Source organism: Ochotona princeps, chromosome 18, assembly GCF_030435755.1.
Source record: "Ochotona princeps isolate mOchPri1 chromosome 18, mOchPri1.hap1, whole genome shotgun sequence".
Lineage (NCBI taxonomy): Eukaryota > Metazoa > Chordata > Mammalia > Lagomorpha > Ochotonidae > Ochotona > Ochotona princeps.
The window spans coordinates 47,395,208-47,409,906 of record NC_080849.1 but is presented as its reverse complement, the minus strand read 5'-3'; the positions used below and the strand labels follow the sequence as shown (position 1 = coordinate 47,409,906).

Sequence of the window (14,699 nt, the reverse complement as noted above, 5' to 3'; positions counted from 1 at the left end):
CGTGAGCATGTTAATAAACCTGCCATCTTCATAGATTCCCATATCATTGTCTCATAGCATCTCTTGTATTCCATGGTGATAATGACGATATAATGGAAGAAACTGATCCTTGAAGTCCAGCTTGCCGCCCGGCACCTATGTTCATTCTGTCATTCTATACTCGCCTTTTCATGTAGGTCTTCTTTTATTCCCAAATCACAGATAAGGAAACTGAGGACAAGCAGTGAATTTTCCAAAGATCACCCAGAAAAGTAAGTGTGCCAGGCTGTCTGATTCTTGCTTTTTTCTGTTTCTTCTTTCTTCTAATCACTGCTTTCTCTTATATGAAATCTTAAGTGCATGCTCAGACAAGTCCCTGGAAGCTCCTGTACATAAATGCAAAGCAGAGTAAGTCCAGCAAGAAATAATAAACTACCAAATCGCAATTACTATGTGACATTGTCTGTGACTCTGGGTGGCAGGCATATTAATATAAAAGAGATACATTAGGGGTCAAATTGCGGCAACAAAAACCCAATTCAAAACAGTTAAGATGTTGTTGGCATGTAAATATTAGAAAGGGTTGGAAGTCCTAGATGGTGCCAAGGCTCAGGGCCGCCCCAGTGTAAAAAATCAACCAAAGCATAGGAGGTGGTAGTTGGAAAAGGTTAGACTGAAGTCGTATTGTGAACACCAGATATTCTTCTGTTAACCAGAGCCATTAAAAGGTAATTGTCAGGCAATACATGGGGCTGTGCTGAGAGACAACTGACTTTTTTTTGAAAACCAAAAAAAAAAAAAAAAAAATCTTTTAAGAAGAGTTCTTTAAGGCTGTTGTTGGAGGTGAAGACCTCAATGGAACGGTGAGAAATGTTCGCATTGGACAGTTAGAGCTGGGAGGCCAGGCAGACAGGCACCTGCTGCTGGTCAGACTTTTACTCAAGTGGGTCTCTATTTACTCTTGCAAACAGCAGTAACTATGAGATTTGGAGGAGTAAAAATTTCCCTGGCATTCCAGTAGTTATAAGGTAGAATGTGTGAGGCAAAGAAAATCACAGATACCCAAATAAAGAAAAATAGAAGAAATGTTAATATAAGAATGTACTATATAGATCAAAATTAATTCCAATTTAAGAAATTTAAAGAGTTAGAAGAATTCCACTCAGGTCTGGAAAACTCTCTGGGTCAGATTCAACTTAGAGAACTTTTTTTTCTTCTTTAGAAACTGACATTTGTGGAGTACCAACTTCAGTATTTAATCACACTCAATGCATTTCTATTTGAATGTTAAAGTGCATCCTTTGTTGGAAAGCCTGATAAAGTTCTTTTGTTAACTGCACAGAGGAGAGCTATAGGATATATTAAGATAAGACCAGGTTGCCTTTATAAAGGACTTTAAACTATAGTGGCTTTATTTTAACAATACAGTGAAAGATTTATTTAGTTATCAATTTGAAAAGCAGAATGACAAAGAGAAGGAGATATAAAGGTAGAGGTAGTGGTGGTGATCCTGTTAGCAATAGAAACCAATAGAATAGAGATAGAGCAACAGAGGACCAAGCATTGTGGATCTGCAGGTAAAGCCTTCCTGTGACATTGGCATTCCACATGGGAGAAGATTAGAGACCTGGCTGCTCTTCTTTCATTCTTAGCTCCCTGCTGATGAACCTGAGAAAGCAGCAAAAGATGGCCCAAGTACTTGGACCACTGCACCTACATGCCAGACCAGTAAGAAACTCCTGGCTCCTAGCTTTGACGGACACAGCCGCAGCTGTTACAGCTATATGGGGAAGGACTGGCAGATGGAAGAGCTCTCTTTCTCTCTCTCTCTCTCTGTAATTCTGCCTTTCAAATAAATAAAAAAGAAATATTTTTAAGACCACACACATTAGATTGAGATAGAGTGAGCTTCCATCTTCTGATCTCAAGGACCAGTGTTGTGCCAGGTTAAAACCAGGAACCCAGAACTCCAGCCGGGTCTCCCACATAGGTGGCTGGGCCTCAAGTACTTGGTCAGTCTTCTGCTGTTTCTCCAGGTGCCTCAGCAGGGAGCTGGATTGGAAGTGGGAATAGCCAGGACTCGAACCTGTGGGGTGTCACAGGCTACAGTTTCACCTGAATGTCAACTCCAGATAGTGTTTTCTTCCTTTCAGCCATAACGCAGTACAGGGAGCAAAGAAACTCCTTTTCATCAGGGTATTCTTTTTCTTTGCATCTGTTGCTTTGCTGGTACTGGGGGTGGTGGGCCCGTGTGAGGCTGAAGTGGAAGGATAGTAATCTAAGCTGGTGGAAAGAGGACAGGGTCAGTGTGTAGGACAAGGAGGTCATCTTCAGCCGGAGGGGCTGACGTTGCTTATTTAGCCTATGATGCCCCGTCAGCCCCACCCTAATCTGAGCCTGTTATAGGTAGGATGCTCCCATCCCATTCGTATATTGTGGTCCTAATCCCCAGTGTGGCTGTATTTGGAGCTGGGGATGCTGAAGAAGTGAGTAAGTGAGGGCATAGGAACAGGCTCCTGATTTAACAGGATTAATATTTTTACAAGAAGACAGAGACATAGCAGAGAGCTCACAATTTGTCCACCATGAGAGGACACAGTGAAAAACCTTCGTCAGGCGCAGGATGAACCTTCATCCTGCCAGACCTTCCAGCAGGACTGCAAGCCTCCACAACAGCTAGAAAACCAGCTTTCTGTCGCTGAAGCCAATGAGTGACTGTTAGTTTGTTACAGCAGTCTGAAGAGACAGGGTCACTCAGCTGCAATGCTTGCTGATAGTATTCAAGAAAGTTTTGGAAGTGAGAATTCATCCTTGTCGATTATTTGACACGCACCTGGCAGTGTGCTGGTGACTTAAGCGCACTGCCCATTTAGCACCTGCGGGAGAACCTTCTCCAGACTCTATCATCACTGGGGTCTCCTAAAGAGTAATGGTTACCTTCAGTACGTTTTTGGTTTTCTTCTGCTCTAACCACCAGGTCAAATGTTCCACACAGGTGGAGACCACTTGTTGGTAGGTTGTTAGCACAGGTCACTTAGCAGCTCCACTCCCAAGATGTTTGTTGAATGAATAAACTAAGCACGATTACTAGTTTTTTTTTTTTTTTAAATAGATGAAGGAACTTGGAACTTGCCCAAGACTGAGCTGCCAATAAAGTTGGAGGAAGGAAGGGCATCTCTGAGCCTAAGCTCTACTTCACTGCCCACAATACCCACACCAGACACATCCTCTTATCAACTCAAAACAATGGTTCTCTTACGTAAGTTGTCTTTTAACTTCTTGCTTCCAAATATACTTATTTTTTAATTGTTATCCAAATGCCAATCTTACTTACATTTTTGTTTTTATAACTTGTCCCATCAGCATTTTTTTCTCAAATAGGAAATCTCATAGTTCCAAAATAACTACATAATAAACAACCAAGCCTGTTGCTTTGTAAATTATTGAACCATTTAAGTATGGCATTTAGAAATGTTCAGTCCTCTATAATTTACATACAACTTAGAAGCATTTTGCTTTTGTGTGTGTGTGTGTCTGGAGGAGCTGAATCTTCACTTTCTCATAAAACACAAAGTTCCTCTTACCCTCCCTCACTATGCCCTTGGACAAGACACTGAGCTTTCCCGGTGCAGTGGGTCATTTCGATATTTTCCAAGTATGAGACAGAAGGGAAAGACTGGTACTGTGGGGTGTTCATTTGTTTCTTTCTTTATTTTTAAATAAATAATTTATTTTTAAGTAAGGTTTTCTGAGATACAGAATGGTGGCATTTTCCCAGCTCCATTTTATCCCAGCTTGGTCCCTCTTGCAACTTCAGAAATTCTTCTTTCTTGCTTAGATTTGAGCAGTGATAACTCGTGTGAGGCTGTGACATTTTACACTTCCCGTCCACCCCCACGATGCGTTGAGGACACTCACTTCCCTTGACATCAGAAATGGGAGGCCCCCATCTGCAGCTCAAAGATAAGGCCTAGCTGACCTCTAAACCGAATTCCCAGGAACGCGAGAGAGGGGAGACCCGAGGGCCCATTGCGTCCTCCTGTGAGATCTCCATCTTATCCGCTGTGATTTCAGGGTGGTGTGGTGAACGTCACATCTGGGCTCCAGCCACCGGGAGGGGTCATAGGCTGACAAAGGGACCTGGACACCCTGTATGCGCTGTCTCACCCCTCACCCTCCACCCCGGCCTGTCCCGTAGAGGGCTGAATCACACAGATGATCTATGCGGATGTACTTCCAAACACCTGAAAGACAGCATCTATTGAAAAAGTGTGTGTGTGTGTGTGTGTGTGTGTGTGTGTACATAGAGCTCAGGACACAAATACGTGGACTTCCAGATTTTGACACCTAAGCGCTTAACACTTTTTTATTCAATATTGAATTGTTTATTTAGTCATGCAGGACACAGCACAATAAGACTTGAATGGCTAAGCATGTATTTTAAATTTAGTATCGGGATGAATACTGCCTCACTGAACTGTATTGCATATTTTATTTTTAAAGATTTTTTTGAAGTTTATTTTTATTGAAAGATTATGGAGAGAAGGAGAGACTGATCTTCTGTCCGCTGGTTCACTCTCCAAGTGGCCACAACAGCCAGAGCTGAGCCTATCTGAAGCCAGAACCAGGCACCTCTTCTGGATGTCTCACCGGGTGCGGAGTCTCAAGGGTTTTTAGGCTAACTTCTGCTGCTTTCCCACAGGCAAGTTGCTGCATGGGAAATGGAGCAGCCAGGACAGGAACCAGCACCCATATGGGATCCCGGCGCTTACAAAGTGAGGTTTTAGTCATTGAGTCATCGCGCCGGGCCTAGTTAACGATAGTTACTAGCGATGATCCGTAAGGCCAAGCAACCCTTCTTGCCTGCGTTAAGGAAACAAGTTAGAACTCAGTAGCAGGAAAAATGCTGCGCCAAGAGTAAGAGGGAAGCTGCTCCGCACAGCCGGGGTCGCCTGCGGAGGCGCAGGCTTGCTGCCAGGTCGCTGACGCCTTCTGAGGACCCGGCGGCGGCGCGCAGAGCCCTGGGTCGGTCCCCAGGGGCGGAGAGACAGAGGCTCGCCGCGGCACTTTGGCCGGGACCTCTGAGCGGGCTGGGGCTGCCGGGCAAGGTCAACAGGGCAAATACTTTGTCGGAATCCACCCGCCCCTGCGTCCAACTCGGCAGAATCTCCTCCACCTTGGTAGCCCACTGTCCCCGCCCACTCCCAAGTGGGACCCGAGACCCGCTGCGGGGCCGCCAGCGCGCAGTCCCAGGGCCCCGCCGAGAGTCCCTGGAGGAGGGGTCTGGGGGGGCAGGGCCGGGGAGGGGCCGGCCGCGGCGGAGGTCGGCGGGCGGGACGCCTCTGCCCGCCCGGCAGGCTGCAGACTCGCGCCCAGCGCCGCGTCCGGAGCGTGCGCCCGCTGCTTCCTCCCCGGAGCGCACCGAGCGGCGGCGGCGAGATGCGCGGCGTTGGCGCGGGGAGCGCGCTCCTGGCCGCGCTGCTCTGCGTGGCGGTGCGGGGCCAGCAGAGAGGTGAGCCCTGGGCGCGCGGACCCGGGAGAGCGACCGCGGGACAAAGCCCGGCCTCTGCGCGCGTCCCGGGGTCGGCTCCGGCCCGAGCCTCGCACACGTGGGTCCCTCGCAGAGGTGTCCCCGTGTGAGGTGGGGGTGGGAGGCGGTTGGCTGAGGTGGCCGCCACCCTCCTCTTCATGAGGGACCCTCTGGCGAGGGCTGGAGGCCGCCCCTCCCCTGCTTTGGCAGGACCTAGCGCTCCGGAGCGCCGAAGAGGCGAGCAGCGCTGGGGTGGCGGGAGTTGGGGCGCCGCGGCGGAGGCTCCGCCGGCTGGGGGATGCTTTGGCCGCTGCGGCGGGGTCGCGGGAGATGAGTGGCGCGTCTGCGCGGGCCGACGGGGAATGAATGGGAGAGGAGTTCTCCGAGTGGCGTGCCTTGTCCTGGGGCTGGGCAGCCGGGTCCTGGAGGGTCAGTGAGAAGGGTTTGAGAGGGGGAGCGCGCGCCCCGGTTGTGGGTCCGCGGACAGGTCTCTGGGGCGCCTTGCAAAACCGCGCGTTCTTTGTGCAGTCTCCGGAGCGGCCCCACCGGCCCCTTCCCGTGCGCTTTCAGATCTTGGGGTCTCTATGGGCCAGGAGTAGGTGGCTTGAGGCTCGGAGAGCGGGGGATCAGTGGTTGGGCGCCCAAGTTTTAAGAACACAAACCCGAAGCGATGCCACCCCAAGTTTTTCTTCATGCCTAGCAAGAATACAAAATCCTGTCTCGCTTTTCAGCAGAACAGTCAGAATCTCAAGCCACCGAGTTCTTCCAGGCATCTCATCTTTGGAGCCTGGGTGCTGAAAATGGGCGCAAGGCGCGTCACGGGGGCAGATATCTTCAAATACACGTATCATTTTTGACTTTTGATACACAGGTCCCAAATAGAGGGCGGAAGGTTAAATCTCCTGGGGGGGGGATGTGTTGTGGGAGCCTTGCGCGGGGCCTTTATTCATTCATTCATTCATTCATTCAAGCCTGCACCGATGGGACCGCTGGGCCGGAGCGGCTCCGAAAGGCAAAGTGGATTGAAGTAGTTCCCGGGAAGAACCGGGCCAACCGCGGGGCTGCCAGGCGAGCTGTCAGGCCGCTGCGAGTGCAGGAGTCCCGTCTCCCCGCGCGGTGCGGAGCGAGCTACCTGCCCCTGCTGGTTGTTGCAAGGTGGTGAAGGTTTGGAGCTGTCCTGCTTGCTTTCCTCCGCGCCCTGCCTGACCGCTGGGCCTAGCTGGATGTGAATGGGGTTTGGAGAAAGTGGAGCAGTGGGGGGCTTTCCTGCTTTGGAATAAGGCGGAAAAAGCAAAGAGGGCGGCCGCCTCTGAGTCTTCCCCAACTGTTGCGTGCTGGCCGGCCCACACCCCACCAAGCATAGGCGTCCGCAAGGGAGCTTTGATTATTATTTTTGTTAAATAATGTTGTGTCCGGTGTGCCCAGCATGATTTTGTAAAATGGTGTGTTGCAGTTGGAGTGGCCGAATCCTGACCTGGAAATCGTACCCTAAGTTAGCTGTCCTTATTAACCGACGTGCAGAGACGGTTCTAAGTTCCCTGCGATTCCACAGCCTCTCTGGGCTACACAAGGACCCCTGCAATGGCTCCGTTTCCTTAGAAATCAAACCTGTTTCAAGAGTGAACTATCTCTAAATATTGAAGAAGTGCATTCCTAAGAACTTTGTGCTAAATGTGTAGCTTGAGACCATTACATAGAAATAATCACAGGTTGGTTCATCAATTCTTCACTTTTCAAACCCTCCTCCTCCCCCCACTACGAAATAGACAGTTCCAGGTGAAAAAAAGCTGTGAGCTTTCTATAAGGAGATGTGTCCATTCTCAGAGGTGACTCAGGTTTCAGCTTTAGCAAGGATGTTCCCCTGCATGGTCAAGTGTGTGTGTCTGAATGGATTTCAGAGTTGCTTGTCATTTCTGTGGCTTGATTTTGCAGGTAAGGGCCAATGCAACGTATTGATCGCTGAGAGTTGCAAACGAGTACATGTATAACAAACGCATCCCTGTTCACCTGCTACGCATCCTGTACTTTGGTCCGTCCCTTTTCCAGACAGGACACATAAAGCCTGTATCAGTAGTTTATCCAGTGTGTGGATATTCAGCTGCAGCAAGCATAGGAAAGAAAACATATCTTTGTGCCTCTTGGAGAAGGCACAGCTTTCTAATCCAGTGTTGTAAAATGTTTATGTGAACACTGATTTTCAGCTAATGAGCCCCGAAACCCTGCCCATTATGTGAGAATTCATTTACAAAGTCCTGCTCCTTCATTGCCATCTAGAGGGCATTTTTATGGGAAAATGGCACAAGCCCAATCTTAAATTTCAGGTGGTTAATTCTCCGCTTTTGCTAGCTATGGCGAGTTCCTTACCCCTCCCTCTGCCAAAGTTCAGCATCAGTTTCTTGGGAATTGTAATGTCCACTTGGAAGGAATATTAATGATTAAATAAATTAATGAAAGAGAAGTTTATAGGAGGGTGCCTAGTTTATAGAATAGGTTAGCCGTCTATTATCTGTAAACATCATATTCAGATTTTATGTAGAACTTTGTGGAAGAAACCCCCTCCCCCCAAGCTATATTCTCAGGGCTACATTATCCTTTTGGGGTCAAACAATCTTATCATTTTGATTGACGTTGACCTTTGATTTATGTTGTATCTTTTTTCTTTCTTATGTGTATATTTTATTTGAAAGAGAATTTTCTCTCTGTTGGTTTACTCTTGGTTTACTCCCCGGATGGCCACAACTACCAGTGGCAGGTCAAACGAAAACCAGGAGCTGGGAGCTTCATCTGGGTCTCCAGTGCGGTGGCAGGGCTAAAGCACTTGGCCATCCTGTGCTGCTTTCCTCAGACGATTTGCAGGGAGCTCGGTCGGAAGTGGAGTGTGAGGGACTTGAACTGGTGACTGTATGATGTCGCAGGCTGGGGCTTGAATGACCACAATGACCAGAGCAGAGAGGATCTAAATCCAGGAGCCAGGAACTTCTGGATCTCCCATGCGTCCCAAGGCTTTTGGTCCATCCTCCACTGCTTTCCCAGGCCACAAGCAGCAGAAAGTGGGAAGTGGAGCAGTCAGGACACAAACTGGGATGCGAGTGTTTAGAGGTGAGGGGTTAGCCAGTTGAACCACCTTACTAGTCCTGAAATTATATCTTTATCTAAATAAATTAAATACTTAAAATGATTTTTTTGTATAAGTAGCCCATGTCTGTTACAGAGTCCAAAAGGGAATACAGAATAAAGTGAAGCCATGATTTTATCAATCTCCTTTGAAACAATGACTGCATTTAGATTCTTGGATATCTTCCCTCAAGTGTTTCTTGATGTAATTTTTTCACGAAACAAATCAACTTCCTCAACCATGTCGGAGAATTACTACTTATTTCCTCACAAGACATGAAAATGTGGACACTGGACTAGTATCACTCTGTGCTTTTGTCCCCACTCTACCCCCAGACCCTAACCTTTTCTTTTCTTTTTTTTTTTTTAAAGATTTATTTTATTTTTTATTACAAAGCCAGATATACTGAGAGGAGGAGAGACAGAGAGGAAGTGGAACTGCCGGGATTAGAACCAGCGGCCACATGGGATCAAGGCAAGGACCCTAGCCACTAGGCCACACTGCCGAGCCCCCTAACCTTTTCAATGTGCTTTATTTAGGCTGTCGCAGACCATTTAATGAACAAAATTACACCCAGACAGTTTCTGACTCAGCAATTTTCCAACTTCAGATGGAGTAGAAGCCGTACACCCTGCATAGGAAGGGCACTTGGCATTTGGAATTGGCATCTTTTCCCAAGCCTGATGACTCTCAGATGCCAGGTGGTGGTGAGAGCGTCGCCCTGGAGTCCCCAGGGGAATAGCCATGCACTGTGGTACCCTGTGCTGCTGGGCCGGAGTGCTCTGTAGGTCAGGTGGATTCTGTGCATTTTCCATTTACATTGTTTTGAGTTTGTACTTGTTAACGTCCGTGCTTGTTGGCGTTCACCTGCTAACTTGTCACTTCCACGTATGTATTTGGCAGCTACTATGACAGCAACATTTCCTAGATGTTTTTGGAATCAAAACCTGGAAAAGGATGGGTGTCGTAGCATGATAATACTGCCTACATAAGATTATCAACAAACTAGTTCTCAAGCCATAAAGAGTTTTAAAAAATATGGTCTTGGAGACTTATGAATGAGGAAAGTCAAGTTTGAGAAAGTTCTGAGTTAAGGATGGTATGTTAGTAAGTTTACTAATAAGAATGTTTTATTACTGGAGCATTATCATGGACACAGACAATTCAATTAAAAATTCCTAATGCAAAAATTAATGTAAAAATCAATGAGAGGCAACCAGACAGAACTCTGGAATTTAGACCTTAGCTGAGAATTTTAATTACATTCTTCAGAGATGTTTGGACGCACAATATAAACTACAGTCTATAAACTGAGCGAGATATCTAGCTTATTAACATACTTGCAAAAATGGATTTTACTTGTTTTTACTTTTAAGATATTAATACGCACCCACAGATAAGTAAGCAAATCAGTGCACTGCAAAATGAATGAGGAAAAAAGGCCTTCATACAAGTGATTTGGTTAAGGTCACGAACTTTGGCTCTGTTGGAACAAGCCTGTCAGGGAGCTATTTCAGCATAAAATACCACGGGCTAGCCTGGTTCGTTGCTTTTTCATGTCCTTTATACTAAGGGTGAGAGTCAGTGCGTGGAGTAATCATTTAAGAAGAAGCAGCCCGGAATCCTTCCCCTTGCCTCTTTGTTTTCTCAAGTCTGGGATGGAACGCTTTCTTTGGATTAACTTGTTCCCAGTCTTGCTTCGGGGCAGGAGGCACACAGGGCAAGCCCTGAGATTCCAAGTCAGCTTCGTGGCTAACAATCTGGTCTAGGTAAACATTTATCTCAAAGCAGGAATTCAGAAATGGGGGCGAAATCACCAACAGGGTCTCCGTGTGTGTGTGTGTGTGTGTGCACGCTGGATCAACCATTTGAAGTTGTAATCTCTTCATTCCAGAAGGTTATCTTTGAAGTTGGGTCTGTGGGGCCAGCAGGCAGTGTGACCGGAACCCCTAAGCCAGAGCCCATCCTCTGTTACTGTGGGAATGTCAGTTGCAGACCGATGAGTATTTATGGAAAGTGCCATCTTTCCTCATTCCCAAAGGTATTTCCTGCATGCTACCCCCTTGCTTCATAACTTCCTGCCAGGACCTCGGGAATCTCTTAACAGCAACAATGGATGTTACAGAAGATGCCTGTGTTCAGCAGGCCATTTTTAACTAAAGAATATTTACAAATGCTGATTACTCTACAAGGGTATCTCAAAAAGAATCTGTGGAAAATAGGATGAAAAGATGTTTCTGGTGATGGCAAGACTTTTGAAATCCATGCGCACGAGGGGCTTCGGAAAGTTCATGGAAAACGCGTAGGATGAAGAAGCCCCGCATGAATTGCAGTCTATTTCGACCCCAACAGAACCTTTTCCTGTAAGTGCATTTTTCCATGGGCTTTCTTGAATTGCCATCCTCTGCCCCACGCTGAAGTGTTCTGCAGCCTCTTGGTGGTGACACTTCTAGCCAGAAGCTATGGCTGAGTTGTTATCAGGCCCAGCACAGGGAATTCTTAATTGTTCTTCTGATTCTTCTCCATCCACAGTATTTTTTTTTAAGATTTATTTTATCTTTATTGGAAAGTCAGATATACAGAGAGGAGGGACAGAGAGGAAGGTCTTCCGTCTGTTGATTCACTCCCCAAGTGGCTGCAACAGCCGGAGCTGAGCCGATTTGAAGCCTGGAGCCTCTTCCGTGTCTCCTGTGCCCATGCAAGGTCCCAAGGCTTTGGGCTGTGTTCCTCTGCTTTCCCAGGAGGCCACAAGCAGGGAGCTGGATGGGAAGTGGGGCTGCCAGGATTAGAACTGGGACTCATATGGGATCCTGGCATGTACAAGGCAAGGACTTTGGCCACTAGGCTACCACGCTGGGCCCGCACGGTATCCTTTTGACTCATTTCCTTCTCCGTTTCTCTGCTCTTGTCCCTTTCTCCAATCTACCTCTGAATTTTTCTTTCTTTAAAATGTTGTTTGGCTTTCCGGCTTCCAAGTGATCACCCACTGTCTGAATTACTGCAACCAGCCAGCCACTCTTGAATTGGTTTCTGGTGCTGGCTGGAGGCCTTTCAGCTTCACGTGGTCCCACCTTGCATTTAGCGAATCCTTCCTACTGCATGCCTTCTGCTCATTGGGCTACAGTTGCTGTCCTCTGTCCATGGACCTCCAAATCAGTGTCTGATGGACAGCCCCTCTCCACAGCCTTCTGGTTCCGGGTGGCAATGGCTGTGCAGCTGCATGATTTGGGTGTCCCATCTGCCTCATCAGGATGTACTCCCGTCTGCTACCTGACCCCTAACCGGGCCGTTCATACGCAGCCTGTGCCATCCTGCCTGCAGACAGCCCTGCTGTTGTGGCCGGTAGCAAGCGTCTCATTCCTGGATTTGCACTGCAGTTTGTGATGAATCAGGGCTGAACCCGGCCAGGGTGGCCAGCTGGTCTGCTTTTGGATGCTGTGTCCAAAAGCTGTTAGGCAGCATTGCAGAGAAAAGGACGTTTCTTTTTCTAAAAACAAAACTTGAGCTCCCAGCATTCCTTTCTGTGCACAGAGAAATTTCTGGCATGCAGTCTGGCTCTGAGACCTGATGGTTGATGGTGGGATTCTTCACTGGTGTCAGAGTTGCCTTGGCAACCACAAAATTTGCACCCAGTTCCTGCATTGCAAACCTGGTCCTGGGACCGGGCTCCACTCTGGGTTGCCCGCTACCAAGGTATATTAAGCATGCAGTCCGTGCAATTCCCCATGTCTGGGTAGGATCCGAAATCTGTGTTCCAAGAAATCTTAGTCCCACTTTGGCACCAGACTTGCAAGGAAGTTTCCAGTTTAAGCTGGCCTTTTTGGATTTCTCAATGAAAGAGTTGTTTCCAGAATCTTGATTCACTTGCTGTCCCTATTGCTTTTGGATTAACATTCTTGTCCCTGCTCTAACAAAATCCTAGCCTGTCATTTCAGCCTTACGCTCTGTGTCCCAAACATCAGCATCCTATCTTTTTTAATACCAACTGAATTTCCTCCTTTAGCACCATACCTGGCATGGGCATACTTTGTTCCTTCTGGAGGTTTGGAACAGAGAGAACTAGGGCCATTCAGTCATACATGAAATACCTTGGGAAGCTTTGACTGCCTTTCTTGAAGGAAGCAGGCATCTGAAAGAGTTAGCATCTTTCTGGGCAGGGAAATAATATTTCAATGTGCGACTTCTTGTTTAATTTGTAATTATTTATTTGAGAGGCGGAGAAACGGCACTCCTTTTTACTAGTTTGCTCACTAGCACCCACAGCAGCTGGGGCTAGGCTGATGCCAAAGCCAGGAGCCAAGGACTCAATCCAGGTGTCCCACAGGAGTGGCAGGCACCCCACCACGTGAGCCATCACTGCTGCCTTCCGGGTGTGCTTCAGCAGGAAGCCAGCCCAGATGCTCTGATGCGGGATGCAGGTGTGTTAACCGCTGGACTAAATGCTTCCCCCCTTGCGTGTGGTGGCTGTGGTTTCTGTTGGTTTTGCTTTCCCGCTCCTGTGTTTGCTTGTTCATCTCTCCTCACGTGCCTGCTTGCACGCGGGGACCTGCACACTGCCTGTTGTGAGTCAGACATACAAAGAGGTTGTCCCTGATGAAGACTCTTCCCAGCTGTTTTTCCTCACTGTTAATTCAAGGCACTCTCAGGTATCCTTGGTGGATCCCATGTGAAATCCAAGGACTGAATCGTGCATAAGTGGGAAGGAATCATCCCCATGATAAACCGTAGTCAAGGACGGAGTTGAGGGATCAGAGCCCCAGGGATGGAAGTCATGTAGATTTCACTTCCCGTACAGCCCTAAGTTCACCATCAGATAGATGTGTCCAGTTGGAGGGCAGAGAAAGGGGTAAATAGCACCAGCTGGCTACGGTACAGTGCACTGCAAAAACTTCATGAACAGTGGAATTAAATGAGGTGTTACTTTAGGGCAGAAATTCAAAAATCCGTGTCAAGGACCTTCAGCAAATTCATGAAAATTGTGTATTATGGGAAAAAGTACACCTGGATTTCTGATTGGTTTTACTCAAAACAAACTCTTTTAATCCCATTTTCCATGCATTTCTTGAAGTCCCCACAGGTTAGGGAGTCAGCGTCTGCACCATACACAAGTGCAGGGACCTTGAGTTCCCTTGGTGGCTTAGCGTTCACCTGCAAGTCTGGCTGTTTGTGCACCAGGGGAGCAGGTTCAGAGAGTCAGTCACATGGACTTTACTCTCATCCGTGTCCAGCTCCCACAACCAGAGATTATAATTTATTGAGTCTGGGGTGAGGCCCCTCATTTGCATCTTAAAGGTGTTCCCTGTGCAGTTCCACTGTGCAGCCAGGATCAAGAAGCACTCTGTTAAATTGCCTTGCCTATGAATGCAGTTGTTCAGCCATGCATGGCCTCGGATAAGCAGTAACACCTTGCTTGTCTGTGGAATGCAAGTCAGGGCATTGATCCTGTGGGACATGCCAGGGTCTGCACGTCTGCTTTGCACGTAACAGATGCCCCATAGTCAGACCAGACCCACGCTTCTCGCTTGCTTTTTGTCTGGTCCATGAGATTCCCAGTGCTCTGGGCTCAGTCTTGTGTGTGATCCCTGCAGTTGGAGCCTGGGTCAGGGAAATCACTGAAGAAGTGTCTGTTGCTGGTGGGAATGTCTGTTTTTCTGTGTCCCTACAGCGCCTTGTGTGGCGTTTTCCAGTATGTACTCGTTGATACTTTTGCGCTTTGAATAGGCACAGTTTTGGTCTTGTGTTGCTGACACAGTTACTCACCAAGGCTGTTTTTCTTTTAGAAATACTTGCGATCACATATGCCATTTAGAGTTGCACATATTTGGGGATAAAAGTTGACATTGCAGGGTTGATGGTTGATTGCATTTTTCATTTCTTTTTTTCTTTTTATGAATCATTTATTTATTTGAAAGTCATAGTTGTCTCCAGAAAGAAAGAGCGAGAGAAAGAGAGATCTTCTATCCACTCACTGGTTCACTCCTCAAGTGGCTGCAACATTCCAGGGCTGGGCCAGGCCAAACCCAGGAACTCCATGGAGATCTTACACATGGGTGGCAGGGCTGCAAACACTTGGGC

At 47.6% G+C, this 14,699-nt stretch overlaps 1 protein-coding gene across 1 annotated transcript in view; it reads left to right on the top strand.

Moving 5' to 3' along the window:
* The first annotated feature begins 5,183 nt into the window (after positions 1-5,183).
* Positions 5,184-14,699, top strand: part of LAMA1 (laminin subunit alpha 1) — a 144,255-nt gene continuing 134,739 nt past the window's right edge. Inside the window, exon 1 of the mRNA XM_058677002.1 lies at positions 5,184-5,491. Within this exon, the coding sequence (XP_058532985.1) occupies positions 5,419-5,491 (73 nt within the window). The 5' untranslated portion in view covers positions 5,184-5,418. The remainder of the gene's footprint in view (positions 5,492-14,699) is intronic.